Here is a 25597-nt window from a genome sequence, read left to right on the forward strand (position 1 = left end):
CACCTTCCCATTCTCCGTTACCTGAGGATCCCATGGAAAATCTCGTTTGGCTTTGAAAGCCCCTCAATCCTGGCCCTTCTTCCCTCTCCGTAGCCTGGGGTTCAGGGTCACCATGGGGCTGTGGCCCCTCAGCTACGCTTCGGGTTGGTACAAAAAACTGGGGCTGGCGCTCTCTTATTCCCTCTAGTCTGTCTGTCTGCCACTTGTTGGCAGAGCACGTGTGCACGGGCCCTCCCCCACCAGAGCATAAGCTCCTTGAGGCCAGGGCTGGTTTTGCTTTCTGTTCACTGCGGTTGTTGGCGCGATCCCTGGTGTATCGGGAACCACTTAAAAAACAAACTGTCTCACGTCAGTTCCTCACAACCCCAACCCCACCCCACCCCCCATTACCCTAAATAACCATTTTTAAATCGAACCGCCCTACCAACAGATGCCAAATCAATCTAGCGCCAGCCTGAAATCGGGGTCTAAGAAAACCGTTTAAAGGGGAAGGTGACAACAAGGAGTTAAAAATAAGTGCAACCCAGATCTGCAATATTTTAACTAAAGCCTTTTATTCTATACAACTGTGAAATACAGATTATTTACCCTTTTGGCATTGCAGACTGTCAAACTTTCCTGAAATTGCATTATCGAGTTGGTTAGAAGAGAAGGGGAGGGAGGGAATTAAAGAGGGCCCTGGTGGAGAGAAGGCCCCTCAAAGTAGAAGCAGCAGCGTCTGTAAAAGGTGGGCACCCACAGGGACCCGGAGGAACTCCTGCCAACCGGGTGTAGGATCGGGGGCCGCCTGACGAGTTCCGACGGCGCCCGATTTCTTCCATTTGATTCACACGCGTTGTTGCCAGCACAGCCCACGGTGCATCACGCGGAACGCGCCCAGGGACTGAGTGTGGTGTCGGGCAGGAGGCAGGAACCGGCTGCTTTCCAAATGAAGCCTGATGGGAGTGAGAGCCCAGAGCTCACAGAGTCAACTGGGACCTGGAACCTCATGGCCCCAGAGCTGCCCCCTCCCCCCAGTTGTAGACAAGACCTCTCCCTCTCCCCAACACCCTCCCACCCGCCTCCGCCATGGGAGGGGCCGGAGCAAGACCAGGAAGAAAATCTGCACGGAACAATCCACCCTCCAAAGGCACTTGTGCTTCTGGCTTGGGACACGAGTCTCCTCTCACACAAGTTCTCGGGGTGGACCTCTGACCTGTTCTGTGGACAATCGGCCTTTGGGGAGAATCCAAAGGTGCTTTGTTTTTTGTTTTTTTCCCTGCCAAAAGTTGAAATGTTTTATCCCCCAATAAGTTAAACTCTATACAAGACCCAGATGACTGTATGAAAGCTTTAGATCATTAGAAAGAACAGTGAAAAGAAGCTCTAGATACAACCAAAAAATGCATATAAAACTTTGGAAAAACAAAGAACTACTTTTAGATTATGAACATCAAATTAACCTGCTATGATACTCCTTTACTCTGACATAAACTTTAGGTAACATTTAAATGAAGTTAAAATTTCAGAATGCTCTTAAGAGTTTTACGAGAGTTCAGGTTTCCACCCGGAGCCGTAACCTGCACTTCAGTGGATGAAGCGCAGGGAGGAAGAGCTGAGACGGCTACGGTTTAACCGGCTCCTGCTGAAAAGTGGGTCGCTTCTGGTATCGCAGCCGGCGTCCCCGGCCTGACCCTGCCGTGTTCTGGAGCGTTCCGATTCAGGATGTCTGAACTGCGACCCATCTCTCTTCGAGAACACATCTGGTACAGTAGTGAGAACCAAGTCTATCACCGACCCCGAGTTTGTAATTCAAGGGACTGCTGTCAAGGGTTCAAAGATGCACCCCCCCCCCTTTAAAAAAAAAAAAAAAAAAAAAAAAGACCCGGCCTCTGAACGGTGACGACGATGGGGTTTTTGGGCGACTGTCCGGGAAGGTCATCGGGGAGCGCTCTGAATGGAATGTGCTTAAAAAAAAAGGCGAGACATCGTGCAGGTTGGAATTACATTTGGAACACAGCGACAGACACGGCCCTGGGGTGTCTCCTGACGCAGAGGCGGCTTTGGGGAGAGAGAAGCGGCAGTCTACCCCGGCTGGCGGGCGCTGCTCACACCCCTCCCTCCCCCCCACACGCTGCCTCCCCTGGGGACAGACAGGAGCCTGGGCCGTGCAGACCAGGTTCTATATTACATCTCTATTAGTCACTTCAGGTAAAAGGGATAATCTCGGTCCGTACTGAATCAGTCGTTAGAAGTCTCGCTACTGCGGGGGCTCAGTGGGCTTCACTAGGTAGTATTACTCTCGGGACCACGACAGGAAGGTCAGGACATGAATACCCAGGAGTGTCCGCCCTCACAGCCTCACGTGGACTTCTGGCGGTAATGCAGGGTCAGGTCGCCGCCACTCTTCCATATGAAGTGTTTGACTGTTCGAAGGTCCATGTTCGGATCCAAAACCTGGAAAGGATGAAACGGCCTTGAGCTCGGCTCTGGCTCGCCGGCCCGCGGGGGTGGGGGGCTGGCGGCCTCTGTAACGAGGAGCCTCTGCAGCCCACTGCACCCGGCCCGGGGCCCGTAGTGAGGGCACGGGCGGCGCTCTGTCTTCATGCCACAATGGAAGCATCGACACGGACAGCCCGCCTCGGCCCTCACGCTGGGCCGCCTGCCAAACGTGCCTCCCAGGGCCGTCTCTGATCCTCGTCTTCCACCAGGAGCTCCCCGCAAGCTCACAAGCACATTCAAAGGCCCCGGGCTACCGAGGCATAGGACACTCCGGAGGAAAAGCGGGCAGAGCCGACACAAGCAGCCAGCCGGGAAGCCCGTGGGGGGCGGGGGGCAGTGCTGGCCCCCACCTGGCCCTCCTCCTCCCTTCTGCATCCCTGTCAATGGCATTGCCATCCATCTAATCAACTCGGGCCTGAAAAGCTTGTTTCCCTTTAGCCTGCCTCCCCCGCTTCCCCCCCACCAAGGGATAGAACAGAAGGAAAGGAACAAGCATTTATTAAGCATCCAAGGTGAGCCAGATGGGGCTAAGCCTTTCACAAATGGTGTCAGTCCTGGGGGGGAGGAGGCTATCACTGTCGCTGTTTTACAGCAGAAGAAACTGAGGCAAGCAGACATGAAGGGACTTGCTCAGAGATGCAGCACTGTGTCTGAGGCTGGCGTGGACCTCTCGGACCCTCCACCTGCCTCAGAGACCCTCCTGTCATGACCCTCCACTTGCCTGCAATACTCTAGCCTTCTGCCCATCCCCAACATCCTTCAAGCCCATCAGAGCAATCTCTTTATTAACTAACTTGACAATGTCTCCTATCCCCCAACTCCCAAGTAAGTCAAAACAGCCTTGGAGGGAGACCAGCCCCCCACTCCCAGCACCCCTGACACGAAGCTCTGACAGTTTAGACACCTGGGTTCCCCCTCCTTCCCTTGGCTCTAGGCCCGGCACGCCCTCAGCCCAGCCTCCAGGCTGGAGAGTGACCCGGGGCTCCCACTGGCCACTCCGTCCTGGGGCAGGCCCTCTTGGGGTTGGAACATCTCAACCCCGGGATCTGCCATCTCTTTGTCCCCCTCCCATGGGGAAGGTCCTCATGTCAACTCACTTGGTCCTGGCACAAAAGTTCAATTTTCTCCTCCGCCAGCACGGCAATGTCCTCCTCCTTCTCCTGCTCTCCCGTTTTTTCGTTATTGGACGAGCTGGTGGTCTGAGACTCACTGTCCAAGTTTATGATTTTCTCGTAGACATGCTCCATCACCTTCCTGACCTGGAGCATGTCACTGGCAGACAGTCTATCTCTGGGAAGGGGAAGGGAAAGGGCATGTGGTCAGAAGGTGAAAGGCAAAGACAAAATTCATTTTCTACCAATTAACCGTTAGGGGACTGGCTCCGAGAACGGACCGACACTGGCAGGGAGGGAGGTCTTCCGAGGACTTTCCCAGGGGTCCCTGCTAAGACAATGAGTGCCGTCTGTGACCTCACACGGCTGACCCTCCAATGGACAATGTGGGGGGACGGGTTGCTGGATCTCAAGGCCCTGGGAAGTGACCCTCGAGCCTTGATTACAAATCAATCGTGAGGAACGGTTAAGGAACCCCAGCCCAGATTGTTCTAGCAGAAACCCTTTAGTTTGCAACTTTCTAAGGGCACCTTCTCTTCTCTGACCACAGAACATAAAGGAGCCTGTCCCAACTACTAGGACTTAGTAAGACAAAAGGCCCAACGACTCCACTTACTTCTTTAAGGTTTTTGCCCCTGAAGATGAGTGAGGTTGGAGGTAGAAGGGAATTTTGTTGAATTTGGGCATATTTTTCTGAAAGAAAATATGATATCATTACAATTGAATACTAATTAATAGAAAAGAGAAAGCTACCTTGAACCACGATTAAACTCACGCTTTTTAATTAAAATTTATTTTACAATTTGATAGGATTTTCTCATAACAAAGTACCAGACCCCATAAATAGCCTTGAAAAAAATTCATCAGAAAAGTGCGGAAGTTCATATTGGAATAGGAACAAAAACAGCAAATGCTCTGATGGAAAACACACGACAACATCCAAGTTAGAAACACTTTTCTCCTCTGATACATACGATGGTCTCTCAAGTCCTTTAAAAAATCCCCACAACGTATGTTTACATCCTCTCAGAAAGCAAGCATCTTTCTCGATGGAGGCTTTTCAACAAGTTAGCCCTCCATCCTGGAGAGTTCTCCAATGGGACAAGAAGCCCCCTCATTTCCTCTCTAAGCAGCAGCAAGGTGTTGGGGAAAGGAGCCTGGCCCAGAGCCAAAAGGTCCGGACCCCCGTGGCGGCTGCTCCCCCCTCCCCTTCCAAGCTGCCGGCCCCCCTGGAAGCTGGAGACTTGTCCTTGTGCTGATGACCCGCCTCACAAAGTGCCGCTAGGAGCCAATTGCTTCTAAGCGAGAACACTGTCTCTGAGCAAGACGGTCGGGTGGGCCTGGCTTGCGCTAGGCACCCCGAAAGGGCCCCCAGCTGGCGTGAGGTGTGAAGCGGAGAACTGCCTTCAACTCTGCAGACCCAGGCGCTGGGAACCTCAACTGCGCCCCCTTCGTCTTCAGCTTCTGAACAGGGCGGTCAAAGCCCAGATGGGACCGGGCTCGGCCCCGTGCCTCCTCCCAAGGACTCGGCCACAGGCCTAGAGGCCGCCGCCCTCGCTGCTGGACTTCCCCAGCAAGGAAAGTTGTCCCTTTGGGGGCGGCTCCCAGACACACAGAGGAGACAATAGTTGTGGAGGGCCCAGATGGCTTTTTAAGGCGTGGGGGGCTCCTCGGGGGCTGGGAATGCACTTTTTAAAAGTTGTTAGAGAGTAAATTCCATTTTGGTCCTGTCAGGAGGGAGGGCCAGCCCCCCGCGGGCCCGGCAGTCACCATTACAACGCTCTTGGTCATTCAGGCCCCGAGCGGGCTTTCATTTCTCTCGTCAGTTCTTTAAGAGGACAAAGCAGAGAAGAGGCAGACACTTACATCCACAGTGATGTCAATCACCCACTGGGGCACTGTCTCATTAAGCAGCATCGACTCCGTCTCCCCTCCAGAATCCCGACACAGCAACCTGTGCACACACAAAGCGGCGGAGAGTTTGGTGACTCCCGGCCCGGGCCAAGACACAAGGCCAGGAAACAGACCCACGAGAAGCAACAGGCAGGCCTTTCTCCCCCTCGATGCGCCTCTGAGCCATGCTCTGAGAGGCAGGTGCAGCCCTGGGAGGCCCGCTGACCAGTAATTTACAGAGAGGGTCCTTTCCCAGCTCTCATCACCTTCATGGCCGCCCCCCTTTCCCCCCTACCCCAAGTCATTCAAAAGCAGCTGTCTGTGGGGATAGTCAGGAGACTGAGGGAGAAATGAATATCCGCAAGTTACCATGAGCTGAGGGTGACCACCTCCATCCAATAGGGAGGTGGAGGTCAGATGGCCCGAGGCCCCTGGCCTCTATGCTGCTGCCACTACCTGATACCTGTGGGTTTGGGTCAGCAGGGAAGCCACAGAAAATGTGTGTGTGTGTGTGTGTGTGTGTGTGTGTGACTATATGTTTCTGTGTGTGTGCCAGAGAATGAGGGTGCTCTGGACCTTTTCTTGTCCTGTACTCTGACAAGAATGGGACAAGTACTTCAAGTCCCAGAGTGCCAAGGTGCCCTGGTCTGAATGTCCGTCTTTTTGTCCTGTGAACGGCTCACCCAGAGGCTGGGGGATGAAGGGGAGTGACTATGTCTCACTGAGACCCCTCCTCATTCCCCACTAGCCACACGATTAGTCAACTTCTGGTGCTTCTCTTGGACCCCAGACACTGGGCCCCAGACATCTCCCTGTTGGGAGAAGCGAGATCCCATCAACCTCGGGATGAAGGGCAGAGCCATCACATTTAATGAGGGGGTCGAGGCAGAATCCTCTTGTTCCTTATCTGACTTCCCATGCCAGTCGCTCCCCAACAACTTTTTAACTCTCTTGTGTTCCGCCTTTCCCTACTACACTAAGTTCCTGGAGGGCTGGGAGCCTTTCTTTTTTTGGCATTATTAGCATGAGCCTGGCACACAGCAGATGCTTCATTAATGTGATTACCACCCCATCTCTGTGCCATGAAAAAAACCTTGGGGGCCCCTAAGGTTTGGGTCCCTGTATTCCAAAATGCTAACTCTAGCACCAATCTTGGTGCTAGAAAGGGGCTTGGAAGCCATTGAGTCCAACTTACACCTGAATGAGCAGCATCTGCCTAAGGGCTTCCCTGGCCTCTGTGCTCATTCCTCATATAACCGATGCCTAGTGAGACGGCCATCTGGGAGGTCTGCCTCCCTCCAAACCCCAAAGAGCCAGGAGCCTGGCTCAGCCCCCAAAGTGCTCTACCTGAACAGGGTACGGCCTCCCGCCTCGCCAAAGATCACCGGGGTGTGTGGAGGAACCTGGAAGTAGCCATTCCCCTTCTGGACTCGATTCTCCTGCTCGCCATTCACTGTGGGAAGATGCACACGAGATCACATTAGGTTTGGAGTTGTCTTGCCTTGTCCCCAGGGGCTGGAACCACGGGGGCTTCTTAACAACCAAAGTCAAGAAGCTCTAATGGTCAGAAACACATCAAAGAGCCAACTCATGCAGAGGGCATGAACGTCAGGAATTCTGGGGAGACTTCCTGAGAATGGCCTCCCTCGGATCCCCACGCAGAGTAGCAGCAGCACAACTTCTGCCTCTAGGGCCTTGCCTGGTCCTTTCTACAGCTGGGACGGGGCCAAGGCGGGACTCTACCGTCCCCATTTGCCTCTCAGAGAAGGGCACTTTGAGGACTCCATGCTGCCCTGCAGCTTCTCCAGCCTCAGGTGCCCTGACCCTGCGATCCCTCCTAGCCCCATGCTCTGGCTGGACCCTAGACTTCTCCACAGTTCCATTCATTTCAGATTTCTTCCTGGGTCAGCTTCTGGCACCCACAAAAACCTCAAGTTTCCCCAAGGCTCCACATTTCTTGTTCTCAAGGGGAGGGGGGGAGGGGAAGTAGAAATGGGGGCAGCTTGCTCCTAGCACTGTCCTTTCCTATCTGATCTAGGTTCAAATCTAGGCTCAGCAGACTCTGATTGTGTGATTCTGGGCAAATCTGCCTCAATTTCCTCAACTGCAAAAATGTGGCTAAAATGTAGCAGCCCCTTCCCAAGGTTGTGAAGATCAAATGAATAATATCTGTAGATACTTAGCAAGAAGGCTAGGCACACAGCAAGTGTTTCTCACACACTTCTTCCCCCTACACCTGCCCTTGCTTTTTTCTGTTGCAGTCACTGGGATGTGATCCCTTGAACAACAAGATATTTTCTCTGATCCCCATGACCTTCCAAACTTCAAAACAGAAATTACATAGCAAAGGTAAAGCAACTTTAGCAGTCTTTGTGGTCTAGGGCAGGGGTCCTCAAACTACGGCCTCCATGACAGATGCGGCAGCTGAGGACGTTTATCCCCCTCACCCAGGGCTATGAAATTTCTTTATTTAAAGGCCCACAAAACAAAGTTTTTGTTTTTACTATAGTCTGGCCCTCCAGCAGTCTGAGGGACAGTGAACTAGCCTCCTATTTAAAAAGTTTGAGGACCCCTGGTCTAGGACATCAGGAATCCAAAAGAAAGTTTAAAAAAAAATCCCCTAAACCCAGAACTGACACTCACGGACTCTGAGCTCACTTGGCTCCCCCCAACTGTAGCAGCATCAGGTAGCACCAAATGCGCGAGCCATTTCAAGGCAATGACGCGGGCTTACCTCCAAACCTACCCTGTAGCTAGGCTCAGGAACCAGGAAATGCCCACCACAGGAGGCTGAGACATTTTGGGAGCTAATCTCCAAGAAAGTCCACCATACGTGAGTGAATGATAAGGAAAATAAATATCTGAGATTACAGGAAGAAGAAAATCCAAAGACCTTGATTGAAGAAAGATAAGGTAGATTCCTTTTTCAAAAGGAAAAAAGTAACAAAAGAAGAAAACTGGGCTTCCACATCTAGAAAGGGACCGTAGGCAATTCTGAATAAATATTGCAGAACAGAGAAACGATCCAACACCTGATTAAACAGAAGGCCCTGTGGAACATGGGGAGAACATGGAACTGCAATATGCTGTTCCTGACTGATTTAAAAGAGGAAAGAGAATTAGGAGAGCAGAGTTTATGGCCTGCCCACAAAACAGTGAACAGAAAAGAAAAATCTACAGCAACTTAACCAAAGAGGCCACTGGGATTGCAAAGACGTAGAAATGAAGGTTCACCAAGAAGAAGAAATGCAAAATAAAAACAAAACAAAAAATGACAAGAAAATCTGCTCATGATGTAGGATCTTGAAAATGCAATGTGCAGAGAGAACCTAATGGTCACAGGGCTCCTAGAACTTCTGACTGAAGGAAAGGAACTTCTAATGAAAGGACACTAGAATAACCCAAGACCATTCCACATCCACTGGCAAGGTAGGAGGGAATGGGACAATGTGTTTTGAAGAGTGTGGGGGCTCAGGATGCAGTCCAGGGTGACCTAGCCTACAAATCTAAACTTAGTCATAACAGAATAAAAGATGGACATCCAATAATAAAGAATCTGAAATGTTTTTAGAAAGAAAACAAATTTAAGAGAGTATTTGCCCCTCAAGCACACCAAACAACAGAACTCCAAACAGGGGGAGTGAATAAATGCAGCAGGCAAGACAGTACTAGTAACAGAACAACAGGGAGATCAGGAAGAGACTTCTTTCTAAATGTTCATGAGGAGACAGGGTTCTGAAGGCAGAAATCTGAGCCTGGGGCATATGGACTCAACCTGGAGACACATTCTGCCTGCCGGTGAATCCAAATTTCTTTTGTGGGACAACTTGACATGAAGCAGAAGGAAGATGACAGAGAACAGTAAGTGATGCAGTCGGACCAAATCAAGAGCTAGCCCAGAGGAAAAGGTGTCCTCTGGTCACAGGAAGAGAAGAACGTGCAAGGGAGTTGGTGAGAAGGAGGTTGAAGAGGGAGGAGGTCTTACTCTGGAGGTGAGAGGGGGTTCCACTGATAAATGCTTTTATGGGTAGAGATGAGGATCTTACAATGGAAGAGGGTCTAGTGGATTTAGGGTTTGGAAAGTCGGCTTGTCCTGAAGGAGAGTGGGAACCCCTGGAGGCAATCGGAGACCTGGGAGAGCATGGACACAGGAAGATTTCCAAGCAAATGTAGGAAAACACAAAAGAGGGCACAGATTACTGGTGAGTTACAAAATAACCTAAGGGAGTCCTACTGTGGAGCAGCGTCCTCTCTGTCATCTGCAGTCACTGCATTATTCTGCAAGTGAGAGACAAGGAAAAGGGGACAAGCCCTACAGGTACAGAAATTGCCTGGGGGGAAGGGAGCCTAGAATGGATCTCTTGGAAGCTTTGATTACAAGAAGAAAACAGAAATGAGAGAGACCAATGAGAGTCTAATGTTAGCAAAAAGAGAAGATGGATATAAAGAGGATGAGAGAAGTTCTTTTTGAAAAGGGAACAAAAAACCATAAAATTTAAAAACTAATGAGCAGGATTAGCTCAAGGGGAGGAAAGGAGGGGGGAAATCTACTTAAAAGAGGAAAAAAGAGAGGGGAAGAAATATATATATATATATATATATATATATAATCAAATAAAAGTAGGAGAGAAAAAGGAACAGATTAAAAAACCTTAGAAGTGAAACAAATCATATACCTTCCACACCTATGGATGAGAGATGTATTCGTAATCAAAAACCTTTGTAACAAATTTCTCTGATAATTTGTTGTCTAAGATATATAAAAACAATACATGTGCGTGTGTATACACATCTGTGTACACACATACATACATATACATACAAACATAAAATAGGTAAAACTAAGTCATTCCCCAAGAGATAAATGGTCAAAGAATAACAAATGATTTCCAAAAGAACAGCCAAGTATCAGAGCCATGTATGAAAATGCTCCAAATTACTAGTAAGAGAAATGCAAACACGTCTGTGTTTCATCTGAAGATCTCCACAATCAAACTCCAATTAACATCATATTTTGATCTTCTTCAACTTCCCTCTAAATTATCCCCACACTAGATCACTTAGTGCTAACACAGAGGAGGCTCAAGTAGACACCTGGAGCCGCACTAGTACACCGAGTACTGGCCCTGGGAGTCACAAGACCTGAATTCAAATCTGAACTCAGACACACTAGCTGTATGGGTCTGGACAAATCACTTTACTGCTGCCTGCCTCAGTTTTCTCATCTATAAAGTGGGAAGAGTGTAGTATCTATATCCCCAGGCAGCTGTTGGGATTCTTTAAGTGTTCTATAACACTTACAAAAAGCAGAGAAAATGAGTCCTAGGGCTGGTGTCACAGAGATCATGTGACCAAGCTGAAAGACAGGTGGTCTCCCTACAACATCCCCGCCAGTGTGGGCCATTTCCCCTGGTCAACGGCACTGCTAGGATGATGGCATTTCTGCTAAGCCCCAATCTGCTTCTGGGTCATTTCCACTCCTGTGTCCCTGCACCATCACCCTAAGCCCTCTGCCCTCTTTCACCCAGGAAGGCCCTTTTGACCTTTGTAGACAACTGAAATGCTTTCCCTCCTCCTCGCCTCCCCCCATCTATCCCCAGGATTTCTTGTGCCTGAACCATCCTTTTCTATTTTATTTCTATTTCTATTCCAGCTGATCAAGGCCCTCCCTAAGATAGGGCATCCAGGACTGAAGCAAGTGCTCCCAGTGAGTCTGGTCAGGACTCATTCCCTTTCATCACACAGGCTGTCGCTGCCCCCACTTTGCATTCTGGAGATTTCATCTCGGTCAATGCAGTATAAAACCAAATTAATTTCCTGAGTTGCCATGTCACCCTAGAGACTTAGAATGAGCTAGCAGCTTATGAAAAGCCTCAGATTCCCTTCCCATAAATGGCTGCCCAGACCCTTCCTTGTATCCTGGCAGAACCAGGAGACTCTGTCTGCACATTGGTTAAAGTCTCTTTTAGCTAAAAGCCGGACAGCAAGGAAGATCCTTGCTGAAAGTATCACTGATCAGAAGGTAGCCGAAAAATTGTTCTTCAGCAGCAGCAGAAATCTATGAAGGAAGAAGCTAAGCCCAGCAGAAATCACCGCCCTCCTTCTGGACATTATTTCTGTAAATGCAGCCCAGGGCCCTTTGGCTGCCACATTAGGCTATAGATTATCCGTGCCCTGGTGTAACCCACCAAGCATGGAGTGTGGCAACGCTTTCCCCACCCCAAGTCCTGCCTTCTGGTCTGATCGGTCTCGTACCAGTCTCGCCGGGCCAGTCCTTTTTTTCACCTGGATCCTGTCCTCCAAATGTGTTGGTCCTTCTTCCTGGCTTTGGGTAATCTGCAAATTGGAGAAACATGCCATCTATGCCTTCATTCAAGTAACTGATAAAAAGGTTGAGCAGAATGGGAACAAGGATACAAATTTTCCTAAAAAGATCAAATGTTTAAACTACCCACCACCAAATCACAGAATCTCAGGTAGCATTTAGTGTCGTGCGATGGAAAGAATGGGAAGTTTGGAGTAAATAGGTTCCCATTTCCTTTCTGTGTGATCCTCACCCTCCTTCCTCTCTTCGCCTGGCTTCACTTTACTATTCTGAGAAGAACGGACCAGCCAACCTCTATAGTCTTGCCCAGCGTTAGAACCACGGTCCAATTATTACTCAAATTGCCTGTGCCCTTCTCTGTAACATTCCTTGCCAATGGTTACCTGGTATTGCTTGAGGACCTCTAGTAACGAAAAATCCACTACTGATCAAGGTAGCAAGCCTGAGATGTTCTTATTTACTGGGAAATTTTGCTTATATTGAGTTTAAACCAGATGCTCTGGGTCTTCTCCCCACAAGTCCTCCCCACAAGTTTTGACCTTTACAATCTAAGAAAAGATGTTTAATCTTGGTTCTTTGTGAAAGTCCTTCCTTCCCATCTTGGAAGACCTCCATCATCAGTCTGTAGTCTTCATTTTTCAAGTCTTAATATTTTTTAGGTTTGTGTCTGAATCCCTTTATATCCACATGTTCATTTTCTGGACTTGTTTTCTAAAATGTGGCCTCCAAGGTAGAGGATAGAAGGGTTAAAAAATCTCTTTGGTTCTTGGGATTCTGCCAAGTCCCACAAGGATCTTGCCTTGTGTGTCCCTTGCTCACTCCTCCCAGCGGGCAATCTAAAGCCTTCAGAGCCACATGGGGCTGGCTCAGGCCATCTCAACCAGCCTCAAGATCTGGAGCTCTGAAAACTGCTGGAAGCTAGTAGGGTAATTTGGGACATGTTCTTCACCTTCTGGTCATCTTATTTCTAAAATGAAGTTTTACTATGAGTTGATTTTTTGACTCTTTAAATTTTCTTTCTTTAAAGTGGGAACATCCTATTTATTATTAAAGTGAAATTTTTGTTGGTAATGAGATAAATTGCCTTTTCCTTTGCCAATAAAAAGGTACGCTTATAAACAGGCTGGTAAAACATACTTTTCACAATTCTCTTTCTAACGTTATTCTGAATTTAAAAGGGAGGTAGATCCACAGACAAAATTCTATTTTTTTTTAAATGGAAACTGAACTTCACTGTTTTAGAGACTGAGAAGAGTCAGTTTAAACTGCTTACTTTCAAGCTAACTTTTGTTTTTGCTCCAAAAATGGTTTTTAAGAGACTAAGATAAAGAACAGAGATTCAAGAATAGTTTTGAAAGAGACAAGTGCCAACGAAAACTCCAATTTCCAAAAGTTTAGTTTTTTTTGTTTGTTTTTGTTTTGGGGGGGAGCGATGTGCCTCCATGGTTACTTGTATGAATGATTGGCTACGTTCTCTTCTCCACTACTCTGGCGGTCCCACCATCTTCTGTTGGTTACATATAAATCCAGAGTAAGAAAGGGCCTCAGAGGCTACATTTAGTCAAATCCTTTCATTCTATAGATGAGGGGACTGAAACCCAAGAGGCTATGTGAGTTGCCCAGGGTGTGGGGAAGTTCCTGATGCCTTCCTAGGCAGCTAACTTTGGCTTTTGCTTTAGAAGAAGTTCTTAGTTAGGACAACAGAGAATCAAAACCAAGGCAATCATGAAATCCTGAAGTTTGAAAGGAATTCTAGGAGCATCTAGTCCAACCTATTGATTTTTACACAGGAAAGAAATGAGTTGCTAAATACCCATAACACCCTGTTCCAAGGGGGTGCAGCCATTGGCCACATATCACAAACCAGGCAGACATTCTTATTCCTGCAGTACTTGCAGTATGTTGCTTTGCTCTCTGAATATCTTGCGTATCTTAATTATTCATCTCATTTCATGTGGCTTTCTTTCTCTACCCAGAATACTCCTCTGCTAGAAAGGTATGGCCACTGCCTGTCATGACACCATCCTTCCAGATGAGAAGTAAATATCACAGGTTCTTAACTTTCCTTTACTAACATCATTATGCATGAGAATTTATCTGGGCTTTGCAGAAGGAAGGAGAGCATACAATTGCCCATCCTTAACAGATACATGGAACGTGTCGTTTGTAAAGGAACGTGGCTAATTTTAATAACCATGGGTCCCTCAGTGTTGAGTCATTAAAGCAAAAGCACAAAAATATAATTCAATAATATGCCAATATTCCAGGATATTTTGAGAACTTTGTTCAAAAATAGCCTTCACTATGTGTGATCCTGGGCACAGTCACTTAACCCCAATTACCTCAGGAAAAAAAAGAAATAGCTTTCAGAAGGTAGAATCCATGTTCTTGAATATCTTCCATGAGGGCAAACTTTTCTTGAAAAATAGATTTGATTTTTTTGCAACAGCTCAGTTACACAGCTCTAAGTCTTGGACACATGGTAGATGGACAATATTTTGGTCAAAAATGAGGCGTGATTAAAGAGTCAAGAGTCCAAGTTTTTTTCTGGCTTATAAGCTGACCTGGAAGACAATATCCAAATGGGATCCCCCAAAATGTTACTTTCATATTTCATAAGGTATTTTATTTTATGGCTTTAGAAGTTCATTCTCAATTTTGCCAAAATATTCGCAACACAGGACAGTGTCCAGGCTTCCATTTTGGAAAAACAGGCACATGGAAACTGAAGAAGCAATAAAGCTTAGAAACCAAAGACTTCATTTGGCTGACATACAGGCAAACTTGTTAGATCCTGGCCATATATTTTTCAAAAAAGAAAAGTGAAAAATAAATACCCTTTTACTATCACAGCCCAAGTTGCAGGGAATATTTATCGAAAAAGGGTTTTTCTCAGGTAGTAGCTGTAAAGATGCATCTAGGCTTAATGGAAAAACCGGTGGACTCCGTGTGCTGGCCCCATCACAAGTGGCTATGTGATCTTCTAGCTGCACAGCTAGCCTCAGTTTTCTTACTGAGATGGGCTCGTATAACTGTTGGCACAAGCTTAGAGACTACCTCTGTGCTGCAACCAAGCATGAGACTAGGGAGATTTTCTTTATCACTGAGAATCTTCACAAAAATTATAACCACTCTTTGTACTATCATGGCCATGATGACAATAACTTATACTTACATTGTACTTCGGATACAGAACTACCCTGCCCATTATCATTATTTTCCCTTGGCTCTGCAATGCACAAGTGACCCAGAAGCCATCCTAAGATGCATACAAGAAACCTGCTCACTTAATATGGGCCTCTGGAGGGGGTGTGTGTGGGGGGGTGAGCTGCCTTGAGGCTCTCCAAGCTAAGAGAGGCTGTCCAAATGTTGTAGGGGGTTCCTGTTTAAATTCAGGCCGGGCCCAGATGGCTCCGAGACCCCTCTCCAACCTGGAGAATTCCATAACAACTACACTTCCTCTTTCATAAAGGTGGTAAGGTTTAAAGGAGAATGTGACAGAGCTATTGAATCCATAAAGGACAATTTAAATTTCCGGGGCACGACATAGAGATGAAAAGGGATCAAAGGAATTTGGGTAATTTTTTCTGGGGATATAGAAAACCTCCATGAAGTCCTGCTGTACTATCTGCTGGGGTGCTCTGTGTTTTTCAAAGGTTGGACCGGCTCCAGCCAAAGACCCATCATTCCTGAATTGTTCTAGTTCATTTCAGAGGCTCTTCTCCTTAAGCCAAGTGACAGGGATTTAGGGATATTAAGGCATAGAGAGCTGTGATCTGGTCTGTGGAGAGATTACCCACACTGAAGAAAATTCAGGCTCTTACAAATTAAGTGTAGAAAATACTAACCATGGTTCATCTCATTTTCCTCTTCATCCATTGGATTAACATGAGTTCTGGGCCAATACTCTAGGAGGGCTTGTAGTAAAAGCCCTCCTAAGTTCACTGTAAAGAAGAGTTCACATTAGTCAAAAAACAAGAGAAGAAAAAGATTATGAAACACAAATATGCTCCTACCTATTTCACTCTGCAAATGCCAAGAAAGTGTGAGGCTATAAAAATCAGTGACTTAATTGATACAAATTCTCTTCAGGAGCCTCTGAAAGATTGTATCAGGGGAGAAACCCCCATGTTGGCCAGGCTGCAAAGGCTTCAAAGTCTGAGCCTGGTCACACTGAACCTGCTGCTGTCCAAGGGGCCTTGGTAAATAAAGGAAATCCAGAGTTTTATCATAAGCAGGCTAGTTGCTAGGGGATTTCATTCTTAAAACTGTATCCATTTCAGGAAGAAACCTAAAATTTTATAGATTTGCAAGCAAAATGGACATTTCAAAAAATCCTGAAAAATATTTGATTATACAGGAAAAACTTATGTTACTAAAACTTATATACTTGAGTTGACTTTAGCCCACTATTTTTTTTTTTTTGAATGAATAATCTTTGTTTTTTTTTTTTGGGGGGGGAGGGAAATTATTTTTCATACAATAGCTTTTTATTTTTCAAAACATATTTCTTCTAAACTTATGTCCACATTTATTGTGACTTTAGCCCACTATTATGAAAGTAACATGACCGCTGTCTGATTTATCTTGGCTAAGAATGAGTTACCAGTAATGCTAATTAGTGCTATTTCCACATATAGTCGTTAAATTTTTTTCTTTGCAATTGCTTTTTTTGAAAGACACGTTGAATGCAATTGCCAAAACCTCTCAGAAAAGCATGATGGCAACTTAAAATCTATCTTCTTGTCTTTCCTTAATATCTCAGGCTTGGAAATCCCTGAACAAAGCAGGAACAGCCTTTTATTGGAGGAGGAGGATGGGTCCTCAGCCTTGCTTCATCCCTTGGAGACTAGTTCCTAAATTGTCAGGTCAACCCACAAAGTAGAGAAAGTTAACAGAAACTCACATTTTGGATCTGATCCATCTGGGCTGCTAAAGCCAGCATCTTTTGCTGACACCCAAGCAGCAAAACAGTCACTCTCATCCAGTGTAATTGTCAACATCTGTTAAAATAAGATCATTAGGAGGCTTCCCACTTGACCCTAACTTTGCTGTTTTTGCCTACGTGACCACTGCAGATTTGGTTAAAAACAAACTTTAAAGTTGGTTTCACATAATCTGATTCCTCTACAATATGTTACTTACATTAGAAAGTTCTAACTTTGATGTTATACATATCTTCACAGACTGCTAACCCCTTGCTTTTGAGGGCACGATGCTATGTGAGTGGTTTAGATCCTCAAGACCTAAGTAGTGCTCCCCATGAATATCTAGTGTATCGAATCATCTGTGTATTGGAGTTTTAAACTTAGTAAACTTCAGGGGTTTATAAGGATTAAAATGAACTCCCTCTTTCAACTCCTCAGGTCACAATCCTTTGCTAGTAACACAGCCCAGCATTTATTTCAACTGCCTCACAACAGGCTGCTCAGCTTCCCACAATGTTTAAAAACTTACCCCAGTTTTTAAATCAACTGAGAACCAATTTGGCACATACACCATTTTAAATCTTTTCTTTATTTCTTCTTCAAAATCCACTTTGCCAAGATCTTCAACTTTACATGCCTGAATTCCAAAAATTTTGAGAAAGTAGAGCAATTACTGATGTGGACCCAAGAATTATCTAATTCTGAATATCAGCTTGTACTTTTACAAGATATTTCTCTGGAGAAGAATGGAGTTTAAAATGCTTGCTAAAAACAGACAGACATGGTCAATCCTTTTAATTTATGGGTTCCTATACAGGAACCAAACACCGGCCAAATTGTATGTTTTAATGTTTTTAAAAATGACCCTTCTCTTTTGTAAGCCTGAATCCCGAACTTTTGGCACCAAGGTGATCTAGAGATTTATTTTAGTTATTCTCAATCAGAAGTATCAAAAACATGTCAAGAAGCTAAGGTTTCCATGTAGCAAGCTAATCAACTCTCACCCAAGGCAGGTGTAATTCTCTCTTCTTGGGACCTCTTCCATGGTTTAACCTTATTCTTCTTGTCCCTTTTTTTTTTGCTGGTTCCTCTTCTTCTCTAAGTATCCAAGGATTTCTCAAACTCATTTCTCTGTATCCTTTACTGTGCTCATCTCATCCACTCCTCCACACCCTATCTCTTAAAATGGGTGGCTCTTAAAATTGATGCATTGATGCCCCTTTTTTCAGGTCTGGTCCATGTTCTAGCTGCTTACTGGCCATTGCCACTTTGACACAACACTAATATATTCTTTCTTCCAAACTTGCTCTTCCTCCTTCACTATGCTCATTACTACTATCACTTACCATTCTCTCAAGTCACCCAAGCCTGGAAACAAGCTCTCAGCTTCTTCCTCTCTCTCTTCTTTGTTCCCACGTTTTACCAGTCCCCAAAGCCTAGCCATTCCCTTTCCTCCCCTACGTCCAGCTCCTGTCCTATCCCAGCTTCTTCATTGGTCATGCCATCAAACCTCCTGGCTATCACCAATTTAACCATTGTGAAGCATCAGGAAATCGTACCCTGATCAATAACCCCCCTCCAACTTCTTGATACCTACAGCATGAAATGCAAACTTCTCATCTTGACATTTGTAGACTCCACAACCTGACCCTAATTTATCTTTCCAATCAAATTGGCCCAAGACTCCTTCCCTAAACAGCCCTTCTTCTCTCACTTGCCTTTCATATATCATAGTAATTATACCACCACCTTCTCCTCCTTGCTTTTACTCTTTTTTCCCACCCCCCACTACCAAAAGCAACACCTTCTTCCTAACTTCTGACAATATCTTATGTCACACAGGAACATTCTCTGAATCTGTACACTTCCTGAGGGGGAGGATGAACAGAGTCTCTCTATGATGCTGTACTCCCCACCCCCTACAATGATTAATACAGAGTACTCATTCAAAACACAAGCTATGGTAAGAAGGGACAACAACCCAGGAAGGAACAGGAAAATGACAAAAACTGGAAAATTCTCCTTAGAGTCTAAATTTAGTGCAGGGGCAAACACCTCAATAGCCCCTGAGAGTAACAACACTGAAGAGCGTAATTTTCAGTTCCTCAAAAAATTCACTTAGGACCAATATTGTATACTCACTCCCTAACAATGCTGGAGAAAATAATTATGTGTCTGTAATTAAATCACAGAAGTCTCCTGGTACAGCTGACTTGATTTTTTTTTTTTTTTTTTAAACAATGAGGAAGACAAGGATTAATAGCTAATGTGCTCACACTCACCTTTAGCACATCCCAAAATGCCACATTATTGTTGGTGTCTTTGGTTAATAGATGCCTCTTATCATTAAGAATGTGACACTGAATAATACTGGCACCTCCTAAACAGGAAAAAGAACAGAATTCATTAGCAAAGTCACAGTGGCCTAAAGCCACTGGAACACAGCAATCAAAGAATCCAAAGTGAAGGGAAGGGGTGAGACAGCCCCTTCCATAAGCAGCTTAATTCCCCCACCCCACCTCCCAGTTCTAGTCTTATAGAAAAAGATCTTTTGTAAACTCAAATCTAGGATTTCCCATTGGGAAATCTTAAAACTGATGCTCCTTTCCTCAGGTCTGGTCCATGTTCCTGCTGCCTACTAGTAGGCCATTGCCACTTTGACAAAACCTTAATATATTCTTTCCATCTTTCACTGTGGCACAATGGTAACTTGGGGGGCCTTCCTGGGTGCTAACAAGGAGTTAAGTGAATTGTGGGTTTTTAACACTGAGGTATATGTGAATGGCAGGAGTCCAAGCCAGGTCTGATACACTCAAGGCTGACCCTCTACATGATGCACACAAAAATGGTTTCATTTTGGTATATGTTCAGGTATGCTCATGTGATCCATAGTTTTGTAATTCAAATTATAAATGCAATGGTTTTAAGAATAATTAGAAATCCTATTTTAAGTTTCCTGTGTTAAAAACTATTGTACAGGGGCGGCGAGTTAAGTGTAGTGGATAGAGCACCAGCCGTGAAGTCAGGAGGACCCGAGTTCAAATTTGGCTCATACACTCAACACTTCCTAGGTGTGTGATCCTGGGAAAGTCACTTAACCCCAACTGCCTCAGCAACAACAAAAAACTACTGTACAGTCATTCAAGTTGTGTTCAACTGTTGGTGGCCCCATTTGAGGTTTTCTTGGTAGACATACATACTGGAGGGGCTTGCCATCTCTCTCTTCAGTGTATTAATAAGGCAAACAGGTTAAGTTACTTGCTCAGGACCACTGGCTTCATTTTGCTGAAGCCAAATTTGAACTCAGGTGTTCCTGGTTCCAGGCCTAGTACTCTATCCATTGAGCTGCCTAAGTTTAAGATAGAAAACCTAAACCCTGTAACTGTTCTAGGCTGCTCAAGGAATATCCACAGCCCGCAGTCTCTTCTGAAGGCAGAGCCTCCGCCTCTGCCAGCACCTCGGACAGCTCTCTGGTGGCAGGAGGCACCTGTACTACTATACAAGAAACAACAAACTCTCTGATGGAAAACAGAACAGCTCAGAGAGTCTGACTCGGAAGATGACCCTGCTGACCATGTGTAGGACCTGGACCCATTGTATTCCTTGGAGGACAGTTTGAGGTTTTTCCCACTGCCTGGAAGCCAGTCCAGAGGAAGCAGCAGTGGCCTTCACTGGGTTGTTCCCCCATTCTTTCTCCCAGGGCTCTCTCTTTGTGTCTATATGGCTATTTGGGGACTTGAGAATCAGAGCACTGACGGAGGTAAAAGTACTCCTAGACACCATTCCCAAGTCTGGACCACATCAATTATAGCCAAGTAGACATGTTTAACTCTCAGTCTCCTCAAGAGTGACACAGACTATGACTATTTTAAGAGTACAAATACATGAAGTCAAAGACCTAGGGCCAAACTCCAGTTTATGACACCAGATGGCATTTTCTCAGATTTTCCCTTATAAAAAAGAAACAGTATCACATTTACTTTTTTTTACTGAATTGGAATTTCTACTAAGGAAAGTCTGGTTTATTCTTTTAAACAAAACCTTCACAATTACTTTAATGGTACAAACTTCTTATTTACCTTTAATAACTTGATCAGGCTGGGTACAAAGGGGTGTTATAGGATTGTTACAGTCATTGTCATAATCTCCAGAAGCTCTAAAATTATGAATTCCCTTCAAATTCTAAAAAAGCAAACAAAAATGAGATTACTTAATCATTTTGCAAAGACTTCTGGAAATGTGACCATAATTCCTAACCCATGATATCTCTGACAAGCTGCTGATTTCCTGTGGTGATAAAAAAAAAGAGGCAAAAAAGTCACGACAACAATTCTGAGCATAACCTTGTGAAAATACATAAGGGTACAAGAGATATAAACTAATAGAGAAATGCCCGCCCGATGGCCTTAGAACTGGACACCATGTGAGGTTATCTAGTCCAATCTTTTCCTGCTACACATGAGAAACGGAGGCTCACTGGACACCTAGTTATGGGCAGTCATGTTACAGGGCAATCCTCTCTCTTCAGGAGAAAAAGGGCAGAAATGAGGATGACTCTTACACAGGTAGAATCTTTTACTTCCTTACTGAACAATTTACCATGTGCTGTGACAGGCCTATCTTCTTAGCTGTGTTTTGTCTCTCTGGCCATTTTCTTTAAGAAACAGGGCAAAAGCCTTTTGTTATTCATATTGTGCTAGAGAAGCAAGACAAAGATCCTTCATGATGGCCAGTTTGTGTTAACATCTGAAAGGGCTCTGTAGGCCCTGTTTGAAGACTTGATACCTATCTGCCAAAGACCAGGTTAGTGAAGCTTTAAAAACTCTCAGCTGCTAGTCTGCTCTCAATGGCTCAAAAACTTTTACTGGCAGTGGGAGGATCTACAGTGGATGAAATCTCCACCCTGTGAAGTAATGTCTAAATGTTCATGTCAAAAACTTTGGTCACAAGAAGAAAATCCAAACTGTATTAAGAGTGCAAACATAGGAAGCAAAACAGTTTTGCAATTCTGTTCTGGGTTGACTCTTCAGGTTCACACAGAAAACCAAAGCAATTGTCCAAACTCGGACCATTCCACCTCGGGTTTAGAGAGACATGGTGTCTGAATCTCTGCTTAGGCTCAGCACACAGCTTCATTTCTACAAAGGGTAGATTTGTATCAAGGTACAATGCTGTGTCTCCCACAACTCCTGCCTGCCACCCAAACACAGGGCACCCTGTTCCATCATGTGCCCTAGGGCACACGGACAGATAGGAACAAATAACAGAGCTTAGCAATCAGAACAAGAACTCACCCATTTATTCACTGAAGACTTCGTTGTTGCAACCCAAATTGCAGGTGGAGGATCAGCTGACCTATCAAGCTCCATCTAAAAGAAACAAATCCCCCAAATGAGGACACAATGGCCAACCCCATGTTGGGAGGCAGTACTTTCAACATCTGGACACCTCAAGTGATTCCTTCTGGCCCCGCCCCATCCCTTTCATTCACAGGGCTATCCCGATGTGGCTTCTTCATATGCTGGAATGACAGTATCAAGTCAATGATGCTGGACTTTTTTTAAACAAACTGCCAAACTAGACTGCCTACTGTGAGTTTCCCAGACGTGGGGGGTTTACAGTGACTGTAATTTTTAGGAAAATGGCTAATTCAATGAAAAGGAAACCGCTGGTAAAGGGTGGAGGAGGGCCCCCTAACTCAAGCAATTCCTTCAAGAACAGTAAAGCTAGGGCAGCTTCTCTGACTTGTCCTCCTTGAAAGAGGTCTGGAGATTTCAGTTCACTGTGCACAGATCCCTGAGCAGTCTGAGGATTTCCATTTCTTCATCCAGAGCAGGGGTTCTTAGCTTTTTGTGGGTCATGGACCCCTTGGGCAATCTGGAGAAACCTATAGATCCTTTCTCCCAAACTAATGTATTTAAGTGCATAAAATATAATATATAATTTTACCCAAACACAAAGATCAAGATATGTTTGTAAAAGTAAGTTCATAGGCCTTCCTGGGACTGGGAGAATTCTTGCCTTCACAGACAGTTCCTTCTTCCCTTACAATGAGCTATGACAGGCCTATCTTCCTAGCTGTGTTTTGCCTCCCTGGCAAATTAGCACCCAATCCCACTAGGATCCAAAATTAATGAATTAGTGCTTGTGAATCCAACATCACTGTCATATTTTCACACAATGTCCTCTTACCTTGAGAACAGGGGCTTTCTCTTCACAAATCAAGACCCGTATATCTGGGTTTCTCAAATCTGTACAATAAATCTTCCGGTCTCTTCCTCCAGAATACACATGAGTAAAGGCTTCATTAACCTGTAAGGCCCATACTCCCTCATCATGTACTCGATAGGTTGCTATACATCTTTGCTGGCCGAGGGACCAGAGGCGGATAGTTCCATCGGAGCTGCCAGAAAGGCACTAGATAAAATGGTACAACAAAGAATGGATCAGAAGCCCACTCACACCCTACCTCCCCTTTCTCAATCCCCCCATGAACCTTGTGAAAGGAGGGGGATCTCTAAAGCCCTAAGTCTCTAGCTCTAAAGTCCAAGTGTTTATGCTCCTAAAGCTATTTAGAATGACAGTTCTGATGACATGCTGCAAATACACCAGTTCTCTGAAGAAATTCCTTGTTTTTGCTTTCATTTTTAAAATGTTGAATGAATTAAATTTAAAAAGGGGGGGATTTAGTATGTGATTTGAGCTTAAGTTTTTAAAATAATCTAGAATTTACTATATATGTTCATTTTGTAGCATATTGAGAGGGCAATTTGAGATGAAGTTCTCTGGGACACTTCTTGATGGATATCTATAAAAAATATTTTAATGGTCATGAAAAAGTTATTAATAAAAATCTTGTTCAGTCATGTTTGATTCTTCTCTACACTGGTTTGCCATTTCCTTCTCCAGGTCATTTTACGGATGAGGAAACTGAATGAAATAGAGTGAAGGGACCTGCAGGTCACCCAGCCAGGTTTGAAACTTCCAAAGAGGAGTCCTTCTGACTCCCAGTCCAGCACTCTAGGAACTACCATGTCCCCTAGCTCCAAGTTAAACTGAATACCTGAGTCCCATCTCTGTTCAACAACAAAGCTTTCACATTATCTGTGTGCCCTTTAAGTTTCATGAGCTTTGCACATGTTCTTGGATCCCAAACCCGCAAAACCTGTGAATTTAAACGGAAAATAATGACATATTTAATCTACACAAGGTATATTTATTATATTTTAAGGTATAAAAAGCACAATTACAACCATATTAATAAACCTTTGTAATGATCTATGTAACACACCCATCCAATGTGTAATTCGATTAAGCTATTTTCTCGATTCCCGTTTAATTTGACTAAGCTATTTTCTCGATTCCCAACTACTCAGTCCTTTGCCACAGACGATAAACTTTAGCGCCCACTTACCTTCTCAGTGGACCCCGATACAATGATTGTTCCCAGCTGATTCATTGCAAGGCTATAAATGGAATCTTTGTTCCCACTTAGAGAGGAAGCTATTGGGAGATAGGAAAAAGAAGAAAATAGAAATAAATGTTACCAGTTACTAGTAGTTAGCCAAAACTGTAACTGTAAAGGGCATTTTAATTTAGAAACCAATTACATCATCATCTTTATAACTTGCTTTTAGGGAGAAAGAAAAAGCCCTAAATAAAGGTTCATTTTAATAAGCAAGGCCAGGTCTTGCAAAGGCCAGGCGAAGGACCTGGTTCAAACCAGGAGTTGCAAACTCTAAAAGCTGAGCAGCAATGGGGCAGAGCTCTGAGGACAAAGAACGAATCTGGACCCTGCTCTTCACTGTTTTGTGAGTCATGTGGACTGTACAAGTATAGGGAAGAGGAAGGTAAGACCTAGCCATTATGAGGGTCCCCACTGTTTAGTGTATCCTCAGTCTGAAAGTCCTTCTTGGCTTCCCCAACTTCCCCCGACCTATTTTCTGCTGCAGAGACAGTAAAAGCCACTCCACCACTTGTTTCATGAGACATGCAGACTAAGAGCTGGCTCTCTATTGGACAGCGCTGGGGACGAGTCTTTCCTTAATCAGTCAGACTGGTTCTTTGACAAGACCATCTCTCCCCAGATCTGTACTCCAAGACCTTTCAGTTTCAAAGAACTCATCAGAGCTGCCAGTGTTCAAATATCCTTCAAGCACACAGGATCACCTCCATGCTAAGAGGAGCCATTCAAAATAGAATTTCTGCAGAAGTTTCTCATAACAATCTTCAAGTACTTGGAGAGTGATTATGTTAAACCCTTACGTTTATTCTTCTGGCTAAAGAGACCCAATTTTATTTTGTGCCCAGGGCTCTCAAACTTCCTCAGTTCAAGGCACTCCTGGTGTCTCAGTAATTTTTTCACAGACTCCCTATGCCAAATGAAATATCATGTATTAAGCAATTGGATAAAAAAAAAAAATAGCCTGGGGTGCTCCTGTACATTCACCAGAGTGCGTCAAACACACAGTTTGGGAACCATGGACTTACCCATCTTTTCAGTTGACTTACTCTGCACACAATTCAATTAATTAAATGAATCATATTAGTCATATGTTCTAAAAACTAAAAAGATGACTTAAGGATCAGAATTTTTTCAAGATAACAAAATGAATTAGAAATCCTACTTAGAATTTCTAGTCTATTTTTTATATAAATAAGATGGTTGATGTTAAAGATTTGTTACAGGTAATAAAAGTCCCAACAAGTAACTGTATTTTAATCTTTTAGCATGAAGGGCTTTCCTACAATTCTTTTTTTTTCCCCTACAGGATCTATAACATTAGGTACCAATTAAAACATCAGAAAGATAACCTACCATGAACTAGAAAGATTCTAACTTTAAAAGATTGCTTTGT

The 25597-nt window shown here is 44.8% G+C and overlaps 1 protein-coding gene across 2 annotated transcripts in view; it reads right to left on the reverse strand.

The window, feature by feature from the left end:
• Nucleotides 1-535: 535 nt before the first annotated feature.
• The window catches only part of WDR48 (WD repeat domain 48), a 47760-nt gene continuing 22698 nt past the window's right edge, over nt 536-25597 (reverse strand). For both annotated transcript variants that reach the window (XM_031952429.1, XM_031952436.1), the window contains 15 exons: nt 24154-24242; nt 23803-23904; nt 22932-23156; nt 22034-22108; nt 20819-20921; nt 19022-19119; nt 17269-17376; nt 16718-16814; nt 15660-15755; nt 11742-11822; nt 6834-6939; nt 5460-5547; nt 4210-4286; nt 3579-3771; nt 536-2436 (listed from right to left, as the gene is read on the reverse strand). In XM_031952429.1, the coding sequence (XP_031808289.1) occupies nt 2341-2436; nt 3579-3771; nt 4210-4286; nt 5460-5547; nt 6834-6939; nt 11742-11822; nt 15660-15755; nt 16718-16814; nt 17269-17376; nt 19022-19119; nt 20819-20921; nt 22034-22108; nt 22932-23156; nt 23803-23904; nt 24154-24242 (1634 nt within the window). In that variant the 3' untranslated portion in view covers nt 536-2340. The remainder of the gene's footprint in view (nt 2437-3578; nt 3772-4209; nt 4287-5459; nt 5548-6833; nt 6940-11741; nt 11823-15659; nt 15756-16717; nt 16815-17268; nt 17377-19021; nt 19120-20818; nt 20922-22033; nt 22109-22931; nt 23157-23802; nt 23905-24153; nt 24243-25597) is intronic.

This window comes from Sarcophilus harrisii, chromosome 1 (genome assembly GCF_902635505.1).
Source record: "Sarcophilus harrisii chromosome 1, mSarHar1.11, whole genome shotgun sequence".
Taxonomy (NCBI): domain Eukaryota; kingdom Metazoa; phylum Chordata; class Mammalia; order Dasyuromorphia; family Dasyuridae; genus Sarcophilus; species Sarcophilus harrisii.